We start from the raw sequence: 24543 nt of genomic DNA on the forward strand, positions 1-24543 counted from the left end.
ACGAGCAGTATAGTAATACAGGGTACAGCGGATAAGATGTTGCATTGTTTTTTTTTTAATCTTGTTGCTGCTTGAACTGGGGGAGATTTGTTATGTCTTAAGATCCCAAACGCATATGCACGTGCACATCTTCAATGCAACAGCATCGAGCAATAAGCATAACTCCTTGAGAAATAAACTTACTTTCAAGCATTTCCACAACTCTAAAAATCTCTGCAGGGTTTACTCCTCTCTTCTTACCCACGATTCGAAAAGAGAGCACGCGACTCGCCCAGAAATCAGCTTCTAGCCAAGCAGTGTCACCGATCGCTTGGCCATCTCTTGTCCCGCACTTTGTGGCGTAGCCCCCCATGCTTTCCCCTCCAACCAATAGAATAGCCGAATCGCAGCTGGAGATCTCGCACGTGGGGTGTTTGAGAGAGGTGATAGGGTTAATATGCTTAATTCTTTAGTGCTAGTTACTCCACCGACGGCTGCGGATCCAAAAGCGGCAAACCCTCACGATGGGTGTGAAAGGCGTGAAGCCACCGTGTAATCGGTAACCATATCGTCTCACCGAACAGAACACGACACAACACAACTCGCAGTGGCTCCAGGCTTCTGGACCTGCGGGTGGGGGTGTACGCACGGAACTACTGTGAGCTTAGGGACCTTTGAGTTTTTAGCCTCTTTCGCAGGGGGGAGCTCGAACGACCGATGGAAACCTTTTAATTTTTTAATGTTTCGGTGGTACTGTAGAATTTCCTTTAAAGTCTCCCCTCCAGGACCCCGAACTCAGATCTTGTCTTTCCTTGCTCGAGCATCCTCTTCCATCCCTCCCCCTCTCTCCGACTTTATCAGAGAAGCAAGCTTCATACAGCTTAGCTACCTTTCTTTTTACCTCCCTTCGTACAACAGCCAAGATCCGTCACAATGGTTCTCGAGGCTTATACTTACGTCTTTGCCATTGGCAGTTGCTTCGCTCTGCTTGAGGCCTACAACAACGGTGCCAGTATGTAGCCCCTCATCTTCACATGTTTCTTCATAGATCACTGACCAATTCGCCTCACAGACGATGTCGCCAACGCTTGGGCTACCAGCGTCTCATCGCGCTCCGTCACATACCGAGGAGCCATGGTTCTCTGCTGTATCTTCGAACTCCTCGGCGCCCTAGCAGTCGGCGCCCGAACCGCCTCGACAATCAAGAACGGCATCATCCCCATGGAGTCCTTCCGCGACAACGCCGGTGTCCAGCTCCTTGCCTTCGCCTGTGCCTCGGCCGGTGCTTCCATCTGGGTCATGTGGTGCACCAAGCACAACGCCCACGTCTCCTCCACATACTCGCTCATCTCGTCGCTCGCTGGTGTCGGTATCGCTACTGTTGGTGCTAGCAAGGTCGAGTGGGGCTGGAACGGTGGTCAGGGTCTCGGTGCCATCTTTGCTGGTCTCGGTATGGCTCCTGCTATTGCTGGTTGCTTTGCTGCCATCATCTTCTCCCTCGTCAAGTTTGTCGTCCACGTCCGAAAGAACCCTGTTCCTTGGGCTGTCTGGACCTCTCCCTTCTTCTTCCTCATTGCCGGTACCATCTGCACTCTCTCCATCGTCTATAAGGGATCTCCCCGTCTTGGACTCGCTTCAAAGCCTGCTTGGTACATCGCCTCCGTCACTCTTGGTGTCGGATTCGGTCTCTTCATCCTCTCTGCCATCTTCTTCGTCCCCTTCGTCCACGCCGTCGTCATCAAGAAGGACTACACTCTCCGCTGGTGGGATGCCGTCCAGGGTCCTCTCCTGTTCAAGCGCCCCGCTCCTCCTGATGCTGAGAACGCTCGTGTCCCCAACTACGCCGTCATTCAGCACGGCCCCGAGGAGGATGATGTCTCTGTCTCCCAAGAGTCTGAGGACCCCAACCCCAAGAAGATCAACGACGATGAGATTACCCCCGCCGCTGCCCCCAGCTCTGAGGTCAACGAGAAGCACCACCTCAACCTTTCCGAGTCTACCCAGGAGGATTACCAGAAGATGCTTAAGAAGGCTGAGGAGAAGCACCACGCCAACCTCCGTAAGGGCAAGGGACCTCTCGGCTGGGCCATGCGCACTCTCCACGCCAACCCCATCGGTGCCGGTTCCATCCACGAGACTCACAACCTGATCGCCTTTGTCAAGCGCATCCCCGCTCAGATCGTCGTCGCTCTTCTCTACGGTGCTCACTACGACATTCACACTGCTCAGATGGGTATTGAGGCCACTCCCGAGGGTCGTCGTATGGCCCGTGTCTACGAGCATGCTCCCAAGTACCCCAACGAGGTCGAGTACCTGTACTCTTTCGTCCAGGTCATCACCGCGTGCACTGCTTCTTTCGCTCACGGCGCCAACGATGTCGGTAATGCTGTCGGTGTCTGGGCTGGTATGTACGCTGCTTGGCACTCTGGCAAGCCCGCCGAGAAGAAGGCCGAGGTTCCTCTCTGGCAGATTGGTATTGTCGCTGCCACCATTTGCATCGGTTTCATCACCTACGGTTACAACATCATGAAGGGTAAGTCTCAGTCATATCATCTCTTCTGAATAGCTACTAACTCTCATTAGTTATGGGTAACAAGATCACCTACCACTCTCCCAGCCGTGGCTCCTCCATGGAGATGGGTGCTGCCATCACTGTCCTGGTCTTCTCTCAGTACAAGCTCCCCGTCTCCACCTCCATGTGTATCACCGGTGCCACCGTCGGCGTCGGTCTCTGCAACGGCAGCCTCAAGGCCGTCAACTGGAAGCGAGTTTTCCTCCTCGTCTTCTCCTGGATCATGACCATCCCCATCGCCGGTCTCATCGGTGGATGTCTCATGGGTCTTGCCCTCAACGCCCCTCACTTCTAAATATCTCACTCATGATTTCTGATACCTTTGAGAGCTTGATGCTCTATCGTTCTTTTTGATTACATGCAACAATCATTTGGGGATTGGGATGAAAATAGAGGATCGGACTGCATAGAATACCGATGACAAAGCTGTTTATAGTACTTTATACCATTAATTGACAGAGATTACTCTCTTTTACATTACTTATTTCGATCTCTGACCAGTGACCTCTGTGATCTATGTCTTGACCTGTGATTAGACAACGTTAAGTTCTTTGCTGCACTGAATGGCCCAACAGAAAAATGATGCTTTTCGCTGCCTTATACTCTTGCGTCACAAGACTCAGCCACTGACAAAGCGACTGATTATATATCGCCATTGTCACGCGACCAAAGATCGCAATACGAGATGAAACAACTGTCGACATCCTAGGCTACGTCGTTCAAGCCCTGTAATTGGTGGCTCTTGGCAGGAACCGTGGTGTAAGCTGAGATCTTGGCGTGCGGATGGCGTCTTGTGTACACCCTCATTCAAATCAGTACCTTGGCACCATCTTGGCGCATGGACTAATCTTCCTAGAGTCGTATCATGCTCAGCCATCGAAGCTTCTATGCGTTCTTCCATGACGAGGTCCGTGACGAGTCCCTGCAGTCGCATCCATCATGCGTTCTGTAATCTGGCCGATAACCAGGCATTGAGCCAATGGTCATTTGAGTACCGCAAGTGTAATGTCGCATGAGGCGCAATTGTGTAAAGTTAACTTTCTTGTCCGTGTCACTGGCGGATATTACCTTCATGCGAGCGGAACAATCCAAGTCCGGTAAGTCTCACGTGACAACCATGAAGCTCAACACGAATGGCTGCCAGTCTACTACATAATAATCAAGTTAATCCGAAGTCAAAAAGAAGGATTTTACAGAGACTGTAGAAATTATCGCGAAATAGGAATTAATTATTTGAACGTCTTTGTTTTAACTTATGATTATTACTTCGATGCTAAGAAAGAAGGCATTGATGTATTATAGAAAACAAGAAACCAGAAACCAGAAACCAGAAACCAGAAACCAGAACGCCTATATCAAGCTTTGCTTTTTGAACTGCCTATTGGCACCACATCTGGACAGGAACAGAGACCTGGTCCAAGACATCGAACTCCATACCCCACTGCTTGAAGCTGACAACGATCATGTCAAAGCTCTCAAGCTCCTCCTTGTTCCAGTCCTCATCAGCCAATCGGGGAATCTCGGGAACAGCGGTCTGTTTGACCAGGGAGTCGGCGAAGGTGACATCCATGAAAAGCTTCTGAAGCTCCTTGGCGAGCTGCAGACCAGGAGAGTTAACAAGATGGTCCTGTCCAGCCTTAAAGCCCATACCGACAACAAGAATTCGCTTGCTGAGCTCGATACCAGAGTCACGACGCTTGGTCTTGCTGGTACCACGGAGCTCATCGACGATCTTCTGAGCCTGGGTGGCAGGGCGCCTGCTCATCTTGTCGGCGCAGGCCTCGAGAAGAGGGAACTCGCAGTTAGAGAGGAGGTAGTAGGGGTTAACAGGGATACAGTGACCACCAACACCGAGACTGGGAGTGTAGGGCATGTAACCGAAGGGCTTGGTAGCAGCAGCGCGAGACACCTCGAAGGCATCAATGCCAAGACCCTTGCAAGCGTCGGCCATCTCGTTGGCATAGGCGATGCACATCATGCGCTGGCAGTTCTCGTAGAGCTTGCACATCTCAGCAACCTCAGGCTTAGAGACAGGGACAATATTGTCGAAGACACGTCCATAGAGGCGGACAACAGCGTTGAGGGATCCGGGGATGACATCATCAAGGCCAGACACAACCTTGGGGATGGATCGCATGGGAGGCTCAACTCGGCCAGGGTCAATGCGCTAGTACTTGTTAGTATAAGTCATAGTATGTAGTCTAGGGGAGGAAAGAAAACGCGGGACCTTGACCCTAAGTGACAAAAAGGTTTAGGTAACTTAGTATAAATTTAGGATGAGTTTAGAAACCTTTTATGGAATTCATCTTGTCATCCTAAACTGAGGTCTCGCGTTTCTTGCTCCCTAAGGATAGTGTAAATGGTTCGGCTTACCTCGGGAGACATTCCGGCGAAGAGACCCTTGGCCTTAGCAATGGGACCAAGAAGCTCGCGGGTGAGACCGACAGAAACAGAGCTCTCAATAACAACGGTGCAGCCAGGGCGAGCCCACTGCTCCACACGACGAAGAGCGGAGCGGAGATAAGACAGGTCAATGGTGCGGTCAGAGCGAAGAAGAGTAGTAACAGAGATGAGGAAGTGAGTCGCCTTGCCAAGATCAGACTCGTTGGAAGTGAAAGAGACGTTGGGTCGAGCACTGAACTCTCCCCTGAGGAACTCAAGACGATCCTCAGAGATGTCAAAGCCCATGATCTCGTACTTGGATGAGAAAGAGTCAACAAGACCAGTACCAACGAAGCCAACGCCGATCACTGCGACAAGAGGAGTAGCCTCAGTGGGTGCCATGATAGGTTTGGCAGGTGAAGTCTTGGCTACATGGTTCTGCTTGGTCTTGGTCTGGTGGAGAACCTTGCTGCGAGGAGCAGGTCTCTGGACAAGATTGGCAACGATAGGCATTGTTGATGTAAGAGTGTGTGGATAGTGAGACAGAAGATGGGAAGATGGGAGAGTGAGACAAGGAGGGAAGTGAAGAGTGTTTTTAAAGGACTCTGAAGATGTGATTGTGCTGATGAGATGATTGTGTTGATGAGATGAGTGATGAGAAGTGAATTAGGCTGCTGCAAGGCGAGTTCTTATAGACTGTTAGTTGATATTGAAAACGCTTCCTGATCGAAGTTTTCGCTCCATCATCTCCATGCTCAACCAAAAGCAGAAACTCTGAACAGTTTTTCGATGAGAGCTATGAGTTAACCAGTCTAGATTCAGCAGCATTGGGTATAGTCCAACGGAGTATCTGTCTTCTAAGTCTCCTAGCCCAAGATACTGCAACCCTCCATTCAAGAATATCGCCCCGAGAAGACGCAAAGACTGTCCGAACAAGGCAAGGCGCCTAGGCTTCATCGATCGATATGAATTGAACTGCAACTGCACAGCACAGACATAGCGGCGGCTCCCGCAGCCACTGTGTGGGTTACGTTCGGAGCAAAAAAAGTGGCGATTAGTCCCGAGTGCTAGTAACTCCTAGTGCGCGAGCGAGGAATGCAACTCCAAGCGGAGATCCAATCCTATTACGTGCCTATGACTGTGACAATAGCATTCCGGGCCATTATGATATATTACAGTTGATTTTAGAGTGCGCGCGATCGACCTTGTGCTGGGGCATTGTTAGGTTGGATCGATCGGGGCACCATGCTTTGATGATCTAGTGCACAGACTCGCGCGCGATTGAGATCAGATCAATTGGTGATTATTTCAGGTTTAATTGATTCAATTCAGGGAAATAGCGGGGCCATACCATAAACGAGTGAGGGTATGTATAGCAGTGACCTTCGGGCCTAGGCATCTATTCCCTATTCCCCGTTGTTGCGCTGTATATGGAGTCGTGGACCCAGACCCTGAGATAACTCTAAACTTAAACAAAGGCCCCAACAGAAAACAGACCGTTCTCATCGTTTTACCCCTCCAAATGGCGCAAGCCACTTATCACATACCTGCCTAAACTTGACCTGTCACTCTTTCAACGTGCAGATCCATGTGCAGTGCATGAGAAACGGGGATCGGCGGGTTTGTTCCTGGGACAAGGCAGTTTGTTTTCGGTACGTCTTGGCTATGTGATCGCAAGTCTGTCGTGTGATGGAGGGTTCATTTTTCCATGCCATGTGGTAGCGAAGTGTTCTAGAGTTGATTCAGAGTTTGAGAGGATGCTGCCAAGCAAGACATGTCAGATTTCTCCAACGGAAGGGACCTTTTCATCCGGGAAGGGGTCTTCAGGGGACCTTTCGGTGGCATGGATGCAGAATTTTCATGACATCTTACCTAATTGGAAACAACCTAAGAAATCTCGTTTAGTTAAATGAAGGAGACTTTTCTCCGAGTCTCATCTGTTGAATATCTCTCATCAGTGACGTGGGTAAAACCGTTCACTGTCGAATAAACATACTTAATTAACGTCACGAATCATGAATAAACTAGGCTATCTATGGCTAAAAAAGTCGCCATGTCTGTCATACTGTCTCTGAAATCCAGCGAGGCGTTGCGTAGTGGCACACCGGACACACGGGACAGAACGTCCTTTCCGGATATCGCAGGAATGCCAGTCTAGACAGCACACTCCACCCTTTTAACCACCACATGATGAAAGGAGCAATGATCCACGAAACCAGATTCATCTCGACGTTGATGGAGTTGTTCCTGGGCGTTGCTACCTTTAGTGATGATTTGCTTTCAGGCTTTTAGGCAGAAGGAAAAACTTGGGACTTGGGGGAGGGTGTCAAAATTAACTAGTCTAATTATCCGCCAAGATATACTAAGCTTTCCTAAATCTTTTCGTCCCTTATGATAGAGATCCTAAGTTTTTCTTTTTGCCTCCCCTTATCCTCTCATATCCTTTCAATGACAAACGTGTGGGATGCATGGCACCGCCGAGGTGGTCGGAAACGGCCCAGGGAACTGGAATTCGACAGGGGCGAAGCCAGGATTTCAATGATGCCAAGGCCCTTTCCTGTTGTTGTGATCGGGAGACCCTGCTTGGATGATCTTTTTGCCTTGAGTACGCTGTTGATTTGAAGGCCATGTCTTGAATTCCTCCCCCAGTTTCTCCTTTTTCTCGTTCAGTTCTCTTTACGCCCTTTTTTCTTATCTCAAACATGGCTTCTCCAAGTATACGACCGAGAAGTGCCATGTACTCCTTTGAGGCCAAGAAGGCTTACTTTGATAACAAGTTTGTCAATGAAAGCCTTCATGCGCCTGACCGTCCTCCTATGCGGCACATGAGATCATGGCACCACACTTCCTTCTCTTCTACAGCAGAGACTGTCGTTGGCAATGACGATCATGACCATCACCACCCTCATCACAAGAAGGAATCCCCTTTTTACATTCTCAATGTCATCTCAGAACAGCCCCCAACACCACCTGAAGAGCCCAAAATCCAACAAGACCCTTACTTCTCCGTTCCTACAGAAAACCCCTTCAACCTCAAAGTCTCTCCGTCAAAGGACTCATTCTTCTCTATCACCAGTGAAGAGAATGTCTGCCCTCTAGAGACAGATCCTGAAAATGAAAAGCCTAGCCCCACTACGTCTCTCCCACCAAAAATCGTGTCATCGAAATTTGTTGCACCTGCACCAGTGCATGCAAATGACAGCATTGAGACATGTGGCTACCCCAAGATCGACGACCCTGTCGATCCTGCTCGGATTCTCTCGAAAAGGGATCTGCGCAACCAAAGGGTCGCCTTCATGGGCATTATCGTCATTATCAACATCTGCATGGCGATCACTGCCTTCTTTGGTAGGAAGAGCAAGTTGATCTTTATCGTCATCCTGTTCGTCAAGAGCAAGGATTTTCTATCTGCGATCTTGTCGCCTACCGGGTTGATGTATCGTGCTATCCATGACAAGTTCTACCCACCCAAGCCTGTCCCCCGAAAATGGATCTTGTCTCTCATCCCTGCTTACTCTGAGAGTGAGGAGCAGATCGTCAAGACTATCTTCTCTCTTCGGGATAACGGTGTTGAGCCTCACAAGCAAGTCATGGTCGTCATCCTCGATGGCAAGCCTCGAGATGTTCGTTCGCACATGACGAGAATGGTCCGCGAGTTCCAACGTCCCTACGTCTCCCTCAAGTGGAAGAAGGGTGTTTTGAACGTCCTCGCCGGCTTCATGGAAGATGTCCCTGTCATTGTCATCGAGAAGGTCAAGAACGCTGGCAAAAAGGATTCTCTCATTCTCTGCCACGACCTCTTCAACTTTCCTCGTGAGAATTCTCCTCTTTACACGAAACTTCTACGGAAGGAGATGTGGGACGAGATCCTACCTGAGTTGACAAAGGGAGAGGACTTTAAAGGCTTTGATATGGTTTTCTGCACTGATGCCGACTCTACTATCTACAAGGGTGCTGTCGCTCTTCTGGCTAATGCTCTTGCTCGTGATGAAAAGGCTATTGCTGCTTGTGGACTTGTCCTGGTTGAGCTTGAACCTGGATATGAATGGTCATTTTGGAATCTCTATCAACAATTTCAGGTATGTTCCTACAACTCTGTCTAGGAGGAAAGAAAACTTAAGACTAGAATCCTCAGTGATAAAGAACTTGGGCAATTAAGTCTAAGTTCAGGAGTGTCTTTACTGAATTTATTTTGATAATCTCTTCTAAATTTTCATGTTTTCTAGCTCCCAGAGGTCTTTCTAACATTCTACAGTACACTTTTGGACAATATGTCAGACGACGAGCCGAAGGGTTCATTGGCAAAGTCACTTGTTTACCCGGTTGCATCACCATGATCGCAGTGCGACCAGAAATGGCCGGAGCTATTCGGAAATACGCCGAACCAGTTACCGGTGAGCTAGTCATCAACCACCAAGTCCAATACCTCGTAAGTGGACCCCCCCTCTAATTCTCCTAGCCCTTCCCTTCATTAACTTTCTTGCCTCCCACTTCCCGTAGCCTCCCCACAGGGCTAACCTAAAATCTCTAGGGCACTGACAGGCGACTCACTTACTCAATGCTGTCTCAGGGCGAGCATCTCCGCACGCTGTTCGTCCCTGATGCTGTCAGCGAGACAGTTGCTCCCCAGTCGCTGTTCCACTACTTAAGCCAAAGACGTCGATGGGGCTCGAATGCCTACTTCAACAATTACTTCTATCTGGCTGGCGAGAAGATGATCACCATCACTCGCGTTGCTGCGTCTGTTGAAGTCATCCGCCTGAGCTTGGTTTACTACCGCATTCTCAACACAGCCTTGTTTATCGCAAGCTGTGTTCGCCATGTCTCTGCTATCAAGCTTGTTCCTATGTTGGTAGTTGGCCAACTGCCTTCTCTCTGGTTCTTCTGTTCTATCCTCATTGAACCAGAGCTACGAAAGCGAGGGCACAAACTTGCGATTGGATACCTAATCAACAAGTGTGTATCGCCAATCATGAGTGTCATCATCTTCACAAAAGTTGCCACCAATTTGGGAAGCCAGGTCTGGGGTGTATCTGGAGTCACGGCATCTTCTGGTCCCGTTCCTCCTCAGGTGGAGATAACAGAGGAAGAGGCGAAATTGTTTAACGTTGACGTTGATGATTTATCTGTGGCCGAAAAGGGAGAAGCGCCTTTGTTGTTGAAAAACCTGCTAGAAGATGAGGCGATAGCCAAGCCAGAGCGTTGTCGCCTCAAAGATGAGCGAGGAGACGTAGAATGTTAGTCTGTTCAATCCTCATTGAACCTGAGCTACGAAAGTGACGACATAAACTAGCAATTCGATACCGGGCCTTGATATAGGGTGTTAAAATAAAGTTACTAAAGGGTATCCTAAGTCTATACTAAACTTAGGTATCCTAAACTTGTGCAAAGTTACCTAAGTCTTTTGTCATTTAGGATCAAGGTCCCAGTTTTCTTTCCTCCCCTAGATCACTATACCTATTTAATTAGAATCATGAATCAATCAAACTCAATCGGTCTTGATAGTGCTCGATGCAACCGTTGTTCGCCTTCAGATATATGTCATGACTCCATACAGTGTCTACGTAAACCTCGGCAGAAGCTTCGTCATTGTTGAATACTCCGAATACAGAAGCTCGCTTCCCTTGGCAACCTTTCTAGAACCGATGATTCACTTAACTCTATTCCTAGTAGTGTATGGGGTCGCGTGGCCAGAGTTCCCCGAGATCCCAAGTTTGCGGTTCGCCGAATGTCTCACTATCCGCGTACCCCCTCTACACAACGGCGATTGTCTCTAACCGTTGACTTACCATGAATCATAGATTTCCATTATCAAATCAATGTCCATATTACTTACTGACAGGGTGTCATCACCGCTGCAGCCCGTCCCACAATACAGAAGTCGCCTCCCGAAGCCATATCCGGGCGCCATGCATTCCAGTCATGACACTAACGCAGGACAACTGAGACCCCTCACATAAGCGTATGATTATGTCCGGACTGTCTGATCTGCTAAAATCCCGATGGCGATTTAGTTAAATAAACCCAATCGATCTCTCCACCAGATAGATCTCGTCGATATAGCAGATCCAGCATCTTACTTTTTTTCACACTTGTAGGCAGCATAAACACTGAACCTACAATTGAATACCTACTATCAATAATGATGCAATTTATGATATACTTTTTCCACCGGTAAACTAACCAACCAGTGATGACGATTATGCTTGAATGTTAAAGTTAATCAGTGGGTTCTAGATTTCACTCTTCATTCCAGCCACGCCTTGCCGAATGCTATCCCGTGCCTTTTGACGGCTTATATAACCCCTCGCTCCGACATAAGCAGCAGCTACTCCCCCACCTGAATTATTACCCTTTTTGGAATTTCCCCAATGCCTCTTCCTCGACAGTGTTTCTCCCGCTGGACCATTATCTCCGTCGTTGCCATTTTCATCATTGTCACTGTCACCGTCACGTGCGCTACTTACTTCACGCTGGCTAAGAAAAAGCATCATGCTTTTGATTGGACAAAAGTCATGAGTTCTCGTGGGGACGTGATCCCCGACTTTAGCTTTGCTGGGTATCATAACTCTGCTATCATACTGCCATACATCACCGCCCCCAACATCACTGTGTCTTTTAATAATAGCGTTGATGTGAGACCTGCGATACAGGCTGCTATTGATAGCATTTCTTCTTCGGGTGGCGGCTCTGTCATGTTGCCTGCTGGTAAATGGTCTATGACTGCGGGCCTCAATCTCTCTAGCAACGTTGTCGTCACCGGGTCTGCTGGTGGTAAGACCGTCTTGTCACTGAGCGAGAAACCGTCTGTGCCTGTTTTCACGCTTGGCTCTAGCAATACTGTCAAGCCCAAGTATGGGTTCAGGTCAAATATCACCAACGACTACGTTCCCATCGGCTCGTCTTCAGTTGAGGTCGTTGACAGCAGTGGTTTTGCGGTGGACCAACTAGTCTATGTCGCTAGGATAGCCACAGCGTCTTGGATCGCAGCCAACGGCATGCATAACCTGGTCCGAAACGATGCATCCCAAACATGGATACCGGTATGTAGTGGTCCCTCCTCGTAACTGTGTATTTGCTGATCCTCCATAGGAGAATAAAAGATTTATGACGCCAAATCAGATCAGCGGTGTCGATGGAAATAACATTATCCTCAAGATACCCTTGACAGACAATATTGATCTGGACTATCTACAACCAGAGCTTATTGTCTATACCCCTCCTGAAACCAACAGCGAGATGGGCATTCGGGACCTTTCTATTGAGGTACCTGAAACTTGCTCTGGGGCTTCTCTCATTGATAAGACTTGCAACTCTGCTGCCGTCCACTTCCCATCTTGGACAGTTGATAGCTGGGCTAGTGGTCTCACTCTCAAGGGCTTCAACAAGTTCTTCCAGATCGACCAAGACGCCTCTCGCATCACCATCCAAAACACTACCATGAACCGAGATAAGGATATCTCAGGGAGTGCTCTCCCCTTTGACATCCTGATCCAAGGTTCACAGGTTCTCGTTCAAGATTGTGAACAAGTTGGCATTTCTTCTGCACGATGCTTTTCTGTCGCCACAGGATCATTGACACCTGGCCCCAATGCTGTACTTCGTCACAAAACCCAGTCTAATTCCCAGACTATATACCCCCATCAGAGGTGGGCTCAGGGTCTGTTGGTAGAGGATACATCAGTAGCGACGTACTTCGTGAACCGCAATATCAAAGGTTCAGGGCAAGGTTGGTCCATCAATGGTGGTGTTGGCTGGAACATAGATGGATATTGTGAGTTTGAGTCTCCGCCTACTGGCATCAATTGGTGCATTGGGTGCGGTGAAAACGGCAATGAGCCAAAGGGAAATGCTACCTTTCTGGAGACGGGGCAGCGAGTTGAACCAAGGAGTCTGTTCCGGGCGCAATTACAGAATCGTGGTGTCTACAGGGATGAGGGGGAGGAAAGCGGAAAGCTAAATTAATTTCTGCGGCGGTAATGGAATCAGGAGGGATACTCGGACGCAGGCGGAAAGGGTGATCTCTATCATCTTATATAATTCAGAGCCAGGATGATTTCATTAAGTTATAATACGTTGTAAAAGTTTAGAATAATCAAGACAATTCGATTGCGCGGCATGATGCCAAACCGTCAAACATCTCCTGGCTGAAGACTTTTCACCTAGACACAATAAGATGTTAAGCATTGAGTTTTGTCATTAATAGTAACTATTTACTCTTGGTATCATCAACGTTAAATATTCAACCCATCCATCACCAATATCATAATGATCATCTAAGCATGAGAGACCTGGACCTGATCCTTGGGATCAGTCATGGCCTGCTCAACAAAGACCTTGTGCCAATGTCCAGTGAGAAGTAGATGGGTAGTCTCCTTAACACCAGCCCAATTCTCCCTAACAATATCCATAGTAGGTCGAGAGAAGACAACATCGATCTCTTCCAGAGTCTTGTTCTTGGTCTCAGGCATGAAGAAGATCTGGTATATCTCACCAATGAACGCGATACCACCGTAGAAGCCCAGAGCAAGACCAGTCTTGCCCATGGCATTCTGCATAGCAGTGAAGTTGTAGGTGACGACGAAAGAGGCGAGGAAGAGAAGAGCATCAGATGTAGTCATTCCGTAACTTCGAAGGTAGGTAGGGTAGACCTCGGAGGGAACAACCCAGGTCAGACAAGCGTAGGAACCGAAAAAGCTCATGTAAATGATGAGACCGGAGAGGTAAAGACCCTCGACAGTCTGTAGCTGGGTCTCGACGTCGAACTGATAACTGACACCAATCAAGACCAGTCCAATAAAGAATCCAGGCAACATGGTGATAGCCCAGAAGCGTCGACCGAATCTCTCCATGAGGAAGATGGCGGGAATAGTACCAAGGAGAAGGGATCCACCACCGACAAGGGACATGTAGTTGGATTCCTTCTTGTCGAAGCCAATCTGGTTCATGAGAACGGACATGTAGTACATGATAGCGTTGACACCAGTAAGTTGACCAAGTAGAATCATGATGTTGGCGTAGACAAGAGCGCGACGAGCACGGGGCTCAGTAAAGAAGTCCATCCAAGGAAAGCGATGGTTCTTGGCACCCTCAGCGACAGCATTCTCTTCCGAAACGACAGAGGCACTCATGACGTAGAACTCCTCACGAGACTCGCGGTCCTCAATACCACGAATGCGCTTCCAGACCTTGTAGGCATCGAGATGGCGCTTCTGGTGGATGAGGAAACGAGGAGACTCGGGGAGGAATAGCATGCCGAAGAACATGATGGTCGAGAAGAGGAGTGATGAACCGAGAATGTAGCGCCAGTTGCCGGGGACGTTGAGAAACACCGCGCCCACTGCATAACCAAGAACTTCACCCAGGGCAATGTTGAATTGGTACAGAGAGACGAGGTTGCCACGGATTCGGCGCTCGACCGTCTCTGCGACGTAAACGGGGACCGTACCGCCTTCGAGACCCACTCCGAGACCGAGAATGACACGCGATGAGACAATCATACCTAAACAGTCAGCACGATGATGATGGACCGGAGGCAGACGACTTACCAAAGTTGATTGAACCAGCTTCTAAAGCGGCACCAATAGTGTAAAGAATAATAGAGATGATGATAGCGCCCTTTCGACCAAAGTACTCGTTCGCAGGCGACAACAGCAGCGCACCACCAACAGCACCAAGCGGCATACCAGAGTTGACAAGACTGTTTTCATGTTCAGTCAGACCAAGATCATCAGGCAGGAACAAGTTCGCGCCGCTGATGAGAGACTGGTCAAGACCGGAGAGCAGACCGCCCATGGATGCGAAGGCTACCAGGAGCCAGGTGAAGTGCTTGGGGTTTGCGAACTGGACCTGGAAGAAGCCCTTCTTCAGACCGCCGGACTCATCGAGCTGGCGCTCCATGTCATCGATGAGATCGTCGATCTCACGACCGCCATGACGGGCTACTTCGAGGGCTTCGAACTCTGCTTTTTCGTGACCCATGGCTTTCTGAATCTCATCCTTCTCACGATCGACCGTGGTGGTCGAGTTCTGTCGACTCTTGCCCATGGCGAAGAGATAATAATTGTATAATGAGTATTGAAGAGGATAGGTTGTCAGTGACACCTGTTGGTAGGCTGGTTGGAAGAATCACTTGTCGCGGCAAACCCCAGGTTTTTATATGCAACCCACAATTCCGCAAGTCTGGAGAGACTTTATGCTCGTAGTCTGTTTCGCCATGGGGCACCGCAAAATGCAACGGCACAAAGTTATGGGGAATATGCGGAGCGTACGGTAGCACCGAACAATTCGCCGCTGGTTCTCCATCAGAAGATGCCGTCTGAGCCGATCGATTATAATGAGGTGGATCCAGTTCACCCGTAACTAACGCGTCTGTATCGATAACGCAGGCGACGTAGGATCGGGGAAACATTTAGGACGGGCTCACCGCGCGATTATCACCAGTGACATGATGCTTACTCGGACGATCCTCTTCTGCTACAGGCTCATCGAACCATCCATCATTGCCGAGATGCCTTATAAGGGTCGCATTGCAATGTGTCGGTCCGGTGGGTAGGCCAATGAGTCGCGTGGGCGGTCACATTGGCATGTTGACTGGTGCAACTCCCGGGAGGGATCGACATGAGACTAACCGCGGATGAATGATGTTCCTTTTCTAGAAATGTTCTACGGCAAGCCTTTTACGTCACGGGAGCGGTTGACGGTCGCCCTGTTTCTCTCCACCAGCCGTTCCGTCATGGAGGACTAACCAACTGTCCAGTGTCAACAGCAGGGTAGCGTGAAGAGGCTAGAACAAATACTCCTAGCGTGGCATGACCATGACCTTTCTGCCAAAGTGTTACGAAATGCATAGATATGGAAATATAAGGCATAAGGCGATGCCAAGTCAAAGGCATTGCTATTCCCATGCCAAGATGGGATCTCGTGGTAGACTAACTAGACTGCTTGAATGAAAGCGGCCGCTGAAGCGAGCACTAGAGCGTTTACGATCTCGCCATGATTCAGCCGCATCTCTTGGCTGTCAATCAGTAGTAACATGAGGATGCCTCACTGTGAGAAACCTACCCTAAGCCTAAATAACGGATCTCATGTTTTGGCTTCAATTGACAGCTTACGAATCATCGCAAGGTAACATAACTAACGTCAGTTAAACTTTTATTTCATCGATCTAGACCTCTTATCATGAGATGTTATGATTTGCTACCGGAGAATCGGCATCGTTGCAACGCAACAGCAGTCGCATAAAAATACCGCGCCCAACTTGCCCAGTCCAATTGCACCACAAACCCACAAATCAACCTTAACACTTCCCCATGGCGAACGTACATACATGCATGCATGCGGAGATGTACATTCATTCTCACCACGCTCTGTCTCCAATATCCAGGGTAAGAACCTTGGATAACCGCCTCTGCTCGTTTCGAGTGTCGGCCCGTTGCCTCAAGCAGATGACTCCAAAAAAAACCCACCATCTCCAACACGACGGAAAGAAACGGGCCTGGATACAACTTGTTCGCGTGGTAGACAACGCGATTCTGGGTAGAACGAGGATATCACGGGGGCGCTATGACCCCCGCGATTCTGGGTAAAGGGCCGAATTCCTCCACAGAAGAATTCAACCCCAATCACAGTAGACTCCCCATTTTTTGGAATCGCAGGGATTATCAGGCAGACGTTTTTACAGGAACTCAAAGTGGTGATCACTTTTTTGTATGTATGAGAGAAAATCGAGTCATGAGCTCTTTGCGGATCCGCGTGAAATACCTGCTTGGGCAGCGAAGAGTTGGGATTTATACCGCTTTGGGAATCAACGAGTCTCCACTTGTAATTAAACCAGGAAAAACAAACAGCATTGAATTCCTGTTCCTCGGCGGAAGAACGAAACGGTAGCAGATATCCGTAGAAAAAAATCAGTCAATAGCGGGGTCCTGCACGACACTGGAAAACTCTTCCGATCCAGGAACTGGCATCTTGAGGTCATCGTGAGTCTGCGGCGCAAGCAGAGCCTCAAAACTCCCGCTTGCTAACCCCAACCCACGAACACGAATTTAGCCATCCTCATCATCCCGTCCGCCACCAAAATCTCATCTCCCTCAGCCCTACCGGCTGTGCCGTGCCCTTTTCTTGGCTGAACTAAGCCCTCTTGGCTCTCCCCCTCGCATCCTTGACCCCAACGCCCATGACAAACGCGATCCTGAGAACTGTACAGATACCCGTGACCACAATACTGAACCAGTCCTCCCAGCGCCAATCTGCGAGCGACAAATTTCCCGAGATGCGCATGCCGATGAATATAGCTGTGAGCATGGTAAAGTCCGCTGGTAAGATGGCTGCCTGCACTGTCTTCCAGATGAAGATGTCGTGCGTGTAGCGCAGGAGCACGACGAGGATGATTAGGTATGACGTGCCCATGCCGCCGATCTGGTAGATGAAACAGCGGAAATGGTCGGTTGGTGGGTAATTTGTGAAAAAAGCCTGCATGGCGAGATCGTGGTCGATAAAGTTGACGTACATCCCGATGAGAGTCAGGATGGGGTCGACCCAGAGGAACCAGAGGCTGTAGATCGGGTGGATTTTATCAGTGATTGCCATTTTTGAGGATGTTACGATAACGCGACGAATATTTATAGAATTAGCATCATTGCAGTGACTGGTCTTTTGAGGTTCTTATAGTCGTTGAGAAAGATGTCAGCAGTGTCAGCGCAGTAAGCTTATCCTCAACCCCGCGTCAGCATCACCAAAAATGGCAGCCATTGGCTTCCCTTCGTTGTATAAACAAGTTTGATTGGTACTCTAAGGAGCAATAGGAATAGTCAGTGTGATGCAATAATTAAACAGCTTGGGAATTGCAGGAATTGAGGGGAGATCGCTGAACAAGATTTGGAGGGGCTGGAGGGAGTGTTAGACAAGGATACTGTGCTAACAAAAGTTCATGAAATTAAAGAGGGGTTGAGTTAAGATCATAACTTAGCCTATCCTTTCAAGTCCAGTGTGACGACTAGGGGACGAATGAAAACTCACTATCTTAATCCTAAGTAACAGAAAGACGTAGGTCACGTAGTCTAAGTTTAGGATAACTTTTACGAGTTTAGTCCAACGCTATATCTTTAGGTCTGATAGTTTTATGCTCCCCGAGGGATAGGTATCCATTTCAGACATTATATGAATCATTGCGCAAGATAATTCCAGGCTACGAGTTAAACCTCGACGAGCTGACTCTAACCTCCGTTTTCCGTATGATTCCCTTACTGCTCGAGTTATCATCGTCTGTCTCCTGTTCCCGAGCGCGCGACGGAACACGTTGGGCAGAGGCGTGAAATGTTCCTTTTCGACCATTGATTGAATCTAGTCTGATGCCCTGACCAGAATTCTGAAGGATGTTCTCGCTCTGGGATAATTAGCAGCTGCATGCATACCTCAATATAGAGGGGTCAGATAGTAGATTTGGGAAACTCACATCACCTGTGTACTGATAGTTGGCCTCGTTGGAAGAGCCGTAGTAGAAGTTGAACAGTTTTCGCAGCGGGGGTAGAGAACATGCGATGATGCCGAGACAGCATTCGACGTTGGAGGTGATACTGACGACGCCGAGGTGATCTAGATAATAACATGGTTAGAAGATGTATAGACTAGGAAGGTAACGTGGTCAAACATACAGGCGATCTCATTTGGATATTTCACTGTGTCGTAGTATTTTAGGTACGGCATTCGAATACAGGTCGCAATACTGGCCGAGACACCGAGACCGAGAATAGCGATGACGGATATCTTTCTTCGTCGAGACATCTGTAGTCCTGCTACAATGAAGAACGGAATGATTGCGCATGCCCAGTCGGTGGCCATCTGGATTGCCGAAACGATGTAGCTTACGGTCTGCAAGCTGATGACCTTCTGACATGTTCCTCTAGCATAATGTGTTAGTGGCGGCGTATACTGGCGCTTGTCCAAGAAATTGTACTCACAATGCTGGATTCCATGTCGCATTGAAAGGCTTGCAATTGGCAAACACGAACGCCAACGCTAGAACGGTCACGATGACCATGATCGACATGTTGACGCATATAGGAAAGACAACTCGCTTCCGACGATCGAGGCGCATACACGTAAAACCGATGGCGCACTTAATAATAGTCGATGAAGTAAAATATAAAAGCTCCCAGTAGGTTTGGTACTCCACGGCGCGGATAAGGTACATCTGGTTCGGAATATTCGCATCGCGAGAACCGACTCCATAGCGCGTTGCAAGGATAGCGAAGACGACGGCCGGTATTAGAAGTATCTTTGCTCAAGTTAGTCAATCTAAATTCGTCATTGTTATTAAAGAAGAGGGTGACTCACTGTCGCGAGAACAGCGAGGTAATCTTCAAACCCAAGAAGTCGTGGCGATACACCAGATAAACCCGCGCGCACATAGATCCTGAGACAAACGACGACAACGCTTATAACCCCGAAGGCAATTGCGAAGCCTTGAACAGCAGGTCCAAGATTCTTCGGTGTTAGAGGTTCGAGGGCGTCAGCGAGAGCTTGGATTTGCTCTCCTGTCATGGAAGCCGCCATCTTTGAAGTCGTCAAATTACGAGATGCGAGAATTGAATCTAGCCCGCGCCGTTTATTTGAAAGGGGCGGGATCTCTTTATTGCCGTGCATGATGGATCTGGCCTAACCCTGGCCGCAGCTTGTTGCCACGCAAGGTCTCGATTCCTCCATGGTTGTTGGTCGTAAACCGCGAGAAAACTCAGGGTATCTAATCTAAGCGACACAAAAGACTTGGACAAACCTGGCCTGAATTACCGGGTCGTTGGGCCAGTTTATTTTTGACACCCTATAAGATTTCTTGCTCCCCCCATGTCTAGGTTGCTCCTGGATCATGCACACGGGACGTTTTACCTCGCTAGGGGAGGAAAGAAAACTCAGGACCTTGACCCTAAATGATAAAAATACTTAGGTAAATTCAGCCTAAATTTAGTACACTATTTACTAAGTTTATTTCGACACCATATATCAAGGTTCGGTGTTTTCTTGCCCCCTGAGACCACGCTAGTCTTGATCTGTTTTCAGCTGTTAGGGGTCTGGTAGGGCCAAGACACTCATGTCGCTTTTGTTTCGCGTGTGCGGGGTTCTGATTGGAGTGATTTATGTGATGGGAGGGGGAAGAAGCAAAGTTCTTGGTATTAAAATACTACCTTGAAGAAACCGGGTAACAATGCCGTTGCTCTTTGTCCTAAAATTATACGAGAATGCGAGTCATAAGTCTTCAGTATGTTGGCATCCATGTCACGCAATTCATTATCCGTCAGTCAAACTGTGAGACAAACATATTACTTGTCATTTTCCGTGTTTCTTTTCTTTTTATGAACGGGAAGACGGCTCACTGAGTCAGGTTACTCAGGCAAGAAATGCCTGATCTGAACAACACGTCGTCGTCCACTTCTGGTGGTGGAGGGAAGAGACGACAACTGGAGACCGTGTTGGTCCCCTGCTCCGGGGAAACTGTTCCCCTGATCCTGACCGTTGCGCTACGACTTCATATCCAATAACAACACCGTAAATTGGAACTAGAGTTCAAGCTACTGCAAGAGCCAAGGAAGAACATGATATGAGAATCCAGGGACGAGACTCGTAAGCGAATAAACATTTGTGAGCTATTACCTCAGTTACCGCCTCAGCCCTTCTGTAAAATGTCCGAGGTGGGAGAGACGAGTTCATTCATGTAGACTAGACCAATGCCAAAGCAAATGGCACAGAATGGCTGCAGTTCTGCAGGGCAAAATACTGCAGTTTCTAATGCATGGTATTTTGCTGAAAAATTCTTCGTGTTTCATTTGCGCAGGCCCTGGCTTGAGTGTCCACCTACGGCGCAACGCCGCAAAGGAGCGTTTTTACGACCAGGGATGATGCAGAAACGACCCTAGGTCTTCCTCAATCATGTTGGTTACCCGTCAGTTTTCCGACGACGCTGTAGCCGCCAGTCACCGCCCTCGCCCAAGATTTCCCTCTTCAATCACTTCTCTCCTCGCCATTTGCTTTTTTTCCCTTCCCTCGCTACAAATACCCATTGTCGCGTTCACAATGGGACCTATTCTCGTATTTATAGCCATTCTGGGCTTGTATCTTGTCGGCAATGCAATTTATTATGTCACGCTGCATCCGCTAGCGAACATCCCCGGCCCAAAGATCTGCGGGATCACACGCATCCCCTACTGGTTGGCTTCGCTCAAGGGCGAGGATGTCAAATGGATGAAGGGCCTGCACGATCGGTATGGACCGGTTGTGCGCTTTGGGCCGACGGATGTGAGCTATACGGCTGGTGAGGCTTGGAATGATATCCATGGACCTAAAGTTACGGAGAAGGCGCAGGAGTTTTCTGTGCAGCCTGTCAACGGTCAGAATTAATGTAAGCTTACATGATGGGATCTATGCTTATACGGTGATTCTTGTTAGGCGTTCCTAGTATGCTTACGACTGATACTGAGAGCCATACTCGCGTACGACGGCTGTTTTCACCGGCCTTCTCAGAGCGCGCTCTGAAGCAACAAGAGCCTCTCTTCAAGAAGTACTCAGACCTTCTCATGTATAAGATCTCAGAAGTTGGAAATGATGGTGCCAAACCAGTCGAGATGACGCAACTACTCAACTTCACAACCTTTGACGTAATGGCAGAGCTCTGCTTCGGACACCCTCTTAACCTCCTAGCACAGAACGAATACAGCCCTTGGGTGAGATCTATCTTTGAGTCACTCAAGATGTTGCCGATTGCGTCTATGATCAACTACTACCCGATTCTCAACGCGATATTCACTCGTTTTGAACCAAAGTCTGTTACACAACAGCGCGTCACGCATTGCAAACACTCAGAAGATCGTGTCAATCATCGATTGGAGAATGGTTCTGATCAGCCTGATGTTTGGAACTTGGTCATGTCGGCAAAGGAGGGCAAGGGTCTTACACTTGAGGAGATGCACTCTAATGCGGAACTTTTCATGCTTGCCGGATCTGAGACAACGGGTATGTATTAGAAGTAAACCTCTGGCGGATGTACATGACGATGACTGACATGATTGGATCTTGTAGCTACACTGCTGAGTGGTTGCCTTTATAACCTGCTTACCTATCCCGAAAAGATGAAGACGCTACTTGAAGAGATTCGCGGCAAGTTCACGAGTACCGACGACCTTACTTTCGAACGCCTCGCTGAACTCAAATATATGAACGCCTGTCTCAAGGAAGCTCTCCGCGTCTACCCCCCAGTTCCCATCGGAAGTCCACGAGTAGTCCAACCAGGCGGCCAGCAAATTCTGGGCAAGTACATCCCACCAGAGACACGCGTATCAGTCCACCATTACTCCACCTACCACTCTGAGTCTAACTTCAAGGACGCCGAAAGTTTCGTGCCTGAGAGATGGCTCAAGACAGACTCAAAGTATGCTGGAGATATGTGGGAGGCTCACCAACCCTTCGGATTTGGACCTCGAAATTGTCTTGGACAGAACATGGCTATGCATGAGATGAGGCTCATTTTGGCGACCTTGTTGTTTAAGTTTGATCTTGAGTTGTGCGAGGAGAGTCGGAATTGGGCGGATCAGAAGTCTTTTGCGCTGTGGATCAAGACGCCGTTGATGATGCGGGCGAAGCCTGTTGCTACACATACCAGGCTTAATATCTAAGAATTGCTTGAGGGAATAAATCAAGAATGAGAACCTCTTCCGCTGTAGTGTTTCCCCTCGATCGGTTCTGTGACTGCCTGGTCCTCAACTCCAAACGCGAGATGACCAATTTCACCATCTGTATTTGTCGTCGGTACCTCTCCCCATCTTAATTTCATTGTCGCCATTAGATCCAATGGGCCGCCTACGCTTTCCGATATCTCCAATAGAGGAGCAGTTCCCATGCCGCCTTTTCCAACTGCTTGGCTCGAACTGAGGGGGATGCAGTGGCAAGCAGCCGAAATGACCTTGGAGTTGCTTCCTCCTAGAACCATCTGGCCTGGTAAACGGTGCTTTGCCAGGATCATCGGACTCAGGGCAACTATCAGTGATATCGAGAAACCGATCAAAATAGCCACGGATGAGAATTGGAGGCCGCGATCAATTTCCGCAATCCCATAAGGTATCATGGGGTCATAAACTTCAGATAAATGTCAGTAGACTGTTCCAACAGCATATCGTCAATTTTCTGGATAGCATGAAGTCACTGACATTCGTAATTACTCAAGTAAAAGCAATTGGAATAAACCCAATGCAGTATACTGCTAATCGCAAGAAGTGGAATAGACCAGCGATAAGGGAGTTGCAGACGATATGTCGATCGTTGGCTACCCCTCGGGTTCGTCACTCTCAAAGACTTGTAGTCAGTGCCATAGCTAGCCCATTCCAACTCGGCAAGCATTCGAGTTATCAACCCATTTAACGTCATATAGCATAGAGACAATAGTACTTGCGGTGTATTCGATATCATAGTAAGGCTAAGCAGTGATGCTGACTGCAGTCCAGAATCGTTGACGTCGGCATTTTTCTGATGATGTGCGAATCGAGACTCTCGCCTACACATCGACGTTTTAGCTTTTGACGTGAGAGTTGAGTGATAACTTACAAAGATTGAGTCTGCAGTGCCGGTGCAAGGAGGAGTCCACTAAGAACCAACAGACTTCCGATAAGCATGTAAGAAAGGATCCAAACACCCGGATTCACTGCATTCCCAGCTACCGCCTGTTTCTTTTTCCACACTCTTGAAGTGCCCAGTGCTCTGTCTGGATCAAGTTTCATATGTAGGTCCTCAGCATCGAGCGTGCACATCCCCTGTGTGCAAGTATCCGGCTTGGCAATGAAAGAAGAAATTGCATCCCCGACAGTCATGAGGGGATCTTCAGTGCTCCAGGACCTGACTTTCAGGGTATAAGCGCATAACAAGCACTTAGTGATGCACATGATGCAGACAATAAGAAGAAGAGGATTTGCAATGCTCAATCGACAGGGAGCATCAAATCTTTCGGAGAGGCAGTAGTCCAATTTCATCGTTTGAAACGCGGGCTTGTACTCTGTTTCGCTCATGTGGATGATTCCGGTGTCTGGATCGAGTTGCATGTAGTAGCCAGGTACCGTGTTATTATGCGTAGAATTTGTTATAAGCCCGCGCGAGTCTCTCAAACGATTGTACCGGCCAGCGAACCAGAGGGAATTTGTTGCATTGAAATCATCCCAGCCATTATTTACTTTGACGACATTTTCTCGCGTCCACTGAGAGCTGGGCGTGTTGTTCTGATTGCTCATGACCATAACGACATGCCGGTGATTCAGCATGAGTACTTCAAGATCATTATAGCGTCGCATACAGTCTTGAAATTCTAAGCGTTCCCAGGACTCTTCATTTAGAGAATTCTTGATACTCTTGATAGTTCTGTTGGGGGTGCTCTCGCCGTTCACAAGATATGTTAGTTGGACGTAGTCGTCACAGACGGAAGAGTATATCTTGCACCACCCAGAAAATCCTCCGAGACCATGATGGCCAAAAATCCATTCGCAGCCTTTGACTCCAGCACAGAACCGTTGAAAACCAAGTGTACAGGGATACTTGTAAGTCAGAAAAGCGCCCAAAGGAAAATCCGACGCTTTGAA

At 48.5% G+C, this 24543-nt stretch overlaps 8 protein-coding genes across 8 annotated transcripts; 4 read left to right on the plus strand and 4 right to left on the minus strand.

Moving 5' to 3' along the window:
• Window positions 1-912: 912 nt before the first annotated feature.
• On the plus strand, window positions 913-2846 carry J7337_012893 (uncharacterized protein; the record flags this gene model as incomplete). The annotated part of the gene is made up of 3 exons (XM_044830391.1): window positions 913-991; window positions 1052-2512; window positions 2563-2846. The coding sequence occupies 3 exons, from the start codon at window positions 913-915 to the stop codon at window positions 2844-2846; spliced, it is 1824 nt and encodes a 607-aa protein (XP_044675307.1).
• A 1083-nt stretch (window positions 2847-3929) lies between these two features.
• J7337_012894 (uncharacterized protein) lies at window positions 3930-5446 on the minus strand (the record flags this gene model as incomplete). Its single annotated transcript, XM_044830392.1, has 2 exons — window positions 3930-4718; window positions 4925-5446. 2 exons carry the CDS (start codon window positions 5444-5446, stop codon window positions 3930-3932), a joined length of 1311 nt encoding a protein of 436 aa, XP_044675308.1.
• Window positions 5447-7635: 2189 nt separating this feature from the next.
• J7337_012895 (uncharacterized protein) lies at window positions 7636-10175 on the plus strand (the record flags this gene model as incomplete). The annotated part of the gene is made up of 3 exons (XM_044830393.1): window positions 7636-9012; window positions 9189-9362; window positions 9504-10175. The coding sequence occupies 3 exons, from the start codon at window positions 7636-7638 to the stop codon at window positions 10173-10175; spliced, it is 2223 nt and encodes a 740-aa protein (XP_044675309.1).
• Window positions 10176-11304: 1129 nt separating this feature from the next.
• On the plus strand, window positions 11305-12898 carry J7337_012896 (uncharacterized protein; the record flags this gene model as incomplete). Its single annotated transcript, XM_044830394.1, has 2 exons — window positions 11305-11976; window positions 12026-12898. 2 exons carry the CDS (start codon window positions 11305-11307, stop codon window positions 12896-12898), a joined length of 1545 nt encoding a protein of 514 aa, XP_044675310.1.
• A 311-nt stretch (window positions 12899-13209) lies between these two features.
• J7337_012897 (uncharacterized protein) lies at window positions 13210-14980 on the minus strand (the record flags this gene model as incomplete). The annotated part of the gene is made up of 2 exons (XM_044830395.1): window positions 13210-14435; window positions 14482-14980. 2 exons carry the CDS (start codon window positions 14978-14980, stop codon window positions 13210-13212), a joined length of 1725 nt encoding a protein of 574 aa, XP_044675311.1.
• A 2085-nt stretch (window positions 14981-17065) lies between these two features.
• On the minus strand, window positions 17066-17524 carry J7337_012898 (uncharacterized protein; the record flags this gene model as incomplete). Its single annotated transcript, XM_044830396.1, has 1 exon — window positions 17066-17524. The coding sequence occupies one exon, from the start codon at window positions 17522-17524 to the stop codon at window positions 17066-17068; it is 459 nt and encodes a 152-aa protein (XP_044675312.1).
• Window positions 17525-18122: 598 nt separating this feature from the next.
• J7337_012899 (uncharacterized protein) lies at window positions 18123-19489 on the minus strand (the record flags this gene model as incomplete). The annotated part of the gene is made up of 5 exons (XM_044830397.1): window positions 18123-18320; window positions 18390-18529; window positions 18589-18836; window positions 18895-19211; window positions 19271-19489. The coding sequence occupies 5 exons, from the start codon at window positions 19487-19489 to the stop codon at window positions 18123-18125; spliced, it is 1122 nt and encodes a 373-aa protein (XP_044675313.1).
• Window positions 19490-21001: 1512 nt separating this feature from the next.
• J7337_012900 (uncharacterized protein) lies at window positions 21002-22596 on the plus strand (the record flags this gene model as incomplete). Its single annotated transcript, XM_044830398.1, has 3 exons — window positions 21002-21314; window positions 21374-21937; window positions 22004-22596. 3 exons carry the CDS (start codon window positions 21002-21004, stop codon window positions 22594-22596), a joined length of 1470 nt encoding a protein of 489 aa, XP_044675314.1.
• Window positions 22597-24543: the final 1947 nt, after the last annotated feature.

Source organism: Fusarium musae, chromosome 10, assembly GCF_019915245.1.
Source record: "Fusarium musae strain F31 chromosome 10, whole genome shotgun sequence".
NCBI classification, from domain to species: Eukaryota; Fungi; Ascomycota; class Sordariomycetes; order Hypocreales; family Nectriaceae; genus Fusarium; species Fusarium musae.